This window comes from Coregonus clupeaformis, unplaced genomic scaffold (genome assembly GCF_020615455.1).
Source record: "Coregonus clupeaformis isolate EN_2021a unplaced genomic scaffold, ASM2061545v1 scaf3407, whole genome shotgun sequence".
Lineage (NCBI taxonomy): Eukaryota > Metazoa > Chordata > Actinopteri > Salmoniformes > Salmonidae > Coregonus > Coregonus clupeaformis.
The window spans coordinates 42,501-46,727 of record NW_025536861.1 but is presented as its reverse complement, the minus strand read 5'-3'; the positions used below and the strand labels follow the sequence as shown (position 1 = coordinate 46,727).

General features: G+C 49.3%; 1 protein-coding gene across 1 annotated transcript in view; it reads left to right on the top strand.

Annotated features, from left to right (window-relative positions):
• Positions 1 to 1,761: 1,761 nt before the first annotated feature.
• Positions 1,762 to 4,227, top strand: part of LOC123489887 (unconventional myosin-XV-like) — a gene marked incomplete at its 5' end in the record, with an annotated part of 11,262 nt that continues 8,796 nt past the window's right edge. Inside the window, one exon of the mRNA XM_045220235.1 lies at positions 1,762 to 1,834. Within this exon, the coding sequence (XP_045076170.1) occupies positions 1,762 to 1,834 (73 nt within the window). The remainder of the gene's footprint in view (positions 1,835 to 4,227) is intronic.

The following is a 4,227-nucleotide window of genomic DNA, read 5'->3' as shown; positions in this document are numbered from 1 at the left end:
ACGTCAGGACTTATCCCGGCTCCAGGGGGAGCCAGAAACCAGGCGGGTCCAAGAAGAGTACACCAGGAGGGGGAAACTTCGACAGTGTTACCGGTGTGGGGAGATGGGACATATCTCCTGGCAGTGTGGGAAACCAGCCGGTGAACCTATGCCCACTGCGAGTCCTCCAGCTCAGCACCCACACACCGGGTTGCCTCGCTCTTGGGAGTCGTAGATGGCGGCCCAGATCGACCCCCACCTGCCCGGTAACTGTGAATCACCATGATGTGGAGGCCTTACTGGATTCTGGTAGCCGGGCCACCCTGGTGCGTAAGGATTTGAGGTGGGCCCAACGTGTCTGACCCCGGGGAAAGTCCTCCCAGTTTCCTGTGTCCATGGGGACACCAGAGAATACCCCATTACTGAACTTACAATGACCAGCACACGGGGAACCATACACACGACGGCGGGGGTGGTTGATTCCCTCCCCGTCCCTGTCCTAATTGGACGAGACTGCCCAGCCTTTTACCCACTCTGGAGAGAGTCTCAGGAGAGGATAACCCGAGTACTTCGGAAACGGAGAGGCAAGACTCATCCTGGGAAGGCTCCGGTGCAATCCTCCAATTACTCACTCCCGCCCGGGCTCTGATAGGGAGGGCAGGTGCCCAGACCGACACAGAGACGGAGCTACAGAATCTGGACAAAGAACTGTCTGGTCTGAAGGGGACCGCTGAGAGGTATCGTTTGTTAAAGCAACAGTTAGACATGAAGACAGAAGAGTTAGATATCCTCCAGGCTAAACTCCAACAGAGCTCCTTCCATAAGCAACAGGAGGAGCTGGAGAGGCTGCGCAGGACCATCGAGGAGTGTGAGGAGACCCTGCGCAGTAGTAAGGAGGTCCAGAAGAAGGCAGAGGAGAAGTACAAGGTGTTGGAGAACAAGATGAAGAATGCGGAGGCAGAGAGAGAGAAGGAACTGAAAGCTGCTCAACAGAAGCTAAACTCTGCTAAAACCAAGGCTGATGCGTTCAGTAAGAAACTCAGGGAGAGACAACAGGAGGCTGAGTCCCTGGTCCTAGAGGTGGAGGAGTTGAAGAGAGAGCAGGCTGGCAAGCACCACGGCAATGCGGACGCCCTCTCCCGGCGTGATGCCTTCTTCGCAGCCTTTACCCCGACGAGGACGTCGGTCCCGAGGAGGGGGATGTGTGATGTCACGAGAGGCTGTGTCCTGGAGGGACGTTACATCCCCCCTGAGGTGGCTGCAAACCCAGACAGCTATGGCTCCATCTGCTGGTATGGTTGGGAACTCCAACCCTCTGTGGCCAATCTTCCCACGCAGCTGAAACCAATCAGGGGCTGATGGGCTGGGGTTGTTTTGGAAGGGAAGAGACACGGTCTGGAGGGTGGGCTCGGGGAAGAAGAGAATTGTGTTATAATTTCGTTAGTTGCCAAGACCTTTAATAAAAATCCTTGTTTTGGTTGAACCTGGACTCCTTGCACTACTTGGGCAACCCCGCTGGAAGCGGTAGCCTCTCGTGGCATCACAGTACGTATCCTGAGTATTCAGACTGGGTGTGTATTCTGAGTACGTATCCTGAGTATTCAGACTGGGTGTGTATTCTGAGTACGTATCCTGAGTATTCAGACTGGGTGTGTATCCTGAGTATTCAGACTGGGTGTGTATTCTGAGTATGTATCCTGAGTATTCAGACTGGGTGTGTATTCTGAGTACGTATCCTGAGTATTCAGACTGGGTGTGTATCCTGTGTGTTTGTTTCACCAGTCCCCTCTCCAGGAGTCTCTGATAGACTTCACAGACAGCAACATGAACAAGGTAGCAGCTGACATCTCCCTGGGTAAGACGGAGACAACACTGGCTGCGTCCCAAATTGAACCCTATTCCCTACATAGTACAGTACTTTAGACCAGAGCTCCAGTAGTGTACTATGTAGGGAACTGGGTACCATTTGGGACTTGGCCAATGGCTTCTAATCAAATACACTGAACTAAAATATAAACGCAACATGCAACAATTTCAAAGATTTTACTGAGTTACAGTTCATAGAAGGAAATCAGTCAATTGAAATACATTCATTAGGACCTAATCAATGGATTTCACGTGACTGGGAATACAGATATGCATCTGTTGGTCAGAGATACCTTTTTTTTAAAAGGTAGGGGCGGGGATCAGAAAACCAGTCGGTATCTGGTGTGCCCACCATTGGCCTCACGCAGCTCCTTCACATAGCTTTTCAGGCTGTTGATTATGGCCTGTGGAATGTTGTCCCACTCCTCTTCAATGGCTGTGCGTTGTTGCTGGATATTGTCGGGAACTGGAACACGCTGTCGTACACATCGATCCAGAGCATCCCAAACATGCTCAATGGGTGACATGTCTGGTGAGTATGCAGGCCATGGAAGAACTGGGACATTTTCAGCTTCCAGGAATTGTGTACAGATCCTTGCGACATGGGGCCGTCCATTATCAGGCTGAAACATGAGGTGATGGCGGTGGATGAATGGCACGACAATGGGCCTCAGGATCTCATCACGGTATCTCTGTGCATTCAAATTGCCATCGATAAAATGCAATTGTGTTCGTTGTCCAAAGCTTATGCCTGCCTATACCATAACCCTACCGCCACCATGGGGCACTCTGTTCACAACGTTGACATCAGCAAACCGCCCACACGACGCCATACACTTGGTGGCAAAACCCTTGTTGCCAATCACAGAGGTCAGACGTTTCTTGTAGTTGGCCACCAGGTTTGCACACATCTCAGGAGGGATTTTGTCCCACTCCTCTTTGCAGATCTTCTCCAAGTCATTATGGTTTCGAGGCTGATGTTTGGCAACTCGAACCTTCAGCTCCCTCCACAGATTTTCTATGGGATTAAGGTCTGGAGACTGGCTAGGCCACTCCAGGACCTTAATGTGCTTCTTCTTGAGCCACTCCTTTGTTGCCTTGGCCATGTGTTTTGGGTCATTGTCATGCTGGAATACCCATCCACGACCCATTTTCAATGCCCTGGCTGAGAGAAGGAGGTTCTCACCCAAGATTTGACGGTACATGGCCCCGTCCATCGTCCCTTTGATGCGGTGAAGTTGTCCTGTCCCCTTAGCAGAAAAACACCCCCAAAGCATAATGTTTCCACCTCCATGTATGACGGTGGGGATGGTGTTCTTGGGGTCATAGGCAGCATTCCTCCTCCAAACACGGCGAGTTGATGCCAAAGAGCTCCATTTTAGTCTCATCTGACCACAACACTTTCACCCAGTTCTCCTCTGAATCATTCAGATGTTCATTGGCAAACTTCAGACTGTCCTGTATATGTGCTTTCTTGAGCAGGGGGACCTTGCGGGCGCTGCAGGATTTCAGTCCTTCACGGCGTAGTGTGTTACCAATTGTTTTCTTGGTGACTATGGTCCCAGCTGCCTTGAGATCATTGACAAGATCCTCCCGTGTAGTTCTGGGCTGATTCCTTACCGTTCTCATGATCATTGCAACTCCACGAGGTTGAGACCTTGCATGGAGCCCCAGGCCGAGGGAGATTGACAGTTATTTTGTGTTTCTTCCATTTGCGAATAATCGCACCAACTGTTGTCACCTTCTGACCAAGCTGCTTGGCGATGGTCTTGTAGCCCATTCCAGCCTTGTGTAGGTCTACAATCTTGTCCCTGACATTCTTGGAGAGCTCTTTGGTCTTGGCCATGGTGGAGAGTTTGGAATCTGATTGATTGATTGCTTCTGTAGACAGGTGTCTTTTATACAGGTAACAAACTGAGATTAGGAGCACTCCCTTTAAGAGTGTGCTCCTAATCTCAGCTCGTTACCTGTATAAAAGACACCTGGGAGCCAGAAATCGTTCTCATTGAGAGGGGGTCAAATACTTATTTCCCTCATTAAAATGCAAATCAATTTATAACATTTTTGACATGCGTTTTTCTGGATTTTGTTGTTGTTATTCTGTCTCTCACTGTTCAAATAAACCTACCATTAAAATTATAGACTGATCATTTCTTTGTCAGTGGGCAAACGTACAAAATCAGCAGGGGATCAAATACTTTTTTCCCTCACTGTAAACTCCAGTCGTACTTTATCAAAAGCCTTTTCAAAGTCAGCTATGAATAGCAGGCCTGGTTTCCAGTACTTGCCTTGTATTATCTCCAATGTATCTTCCATGTAAAAAACCTGTCTGATTAGAATGAATAATGTCCGACAAAACCTTTTTAATTCTATGCGCTATAC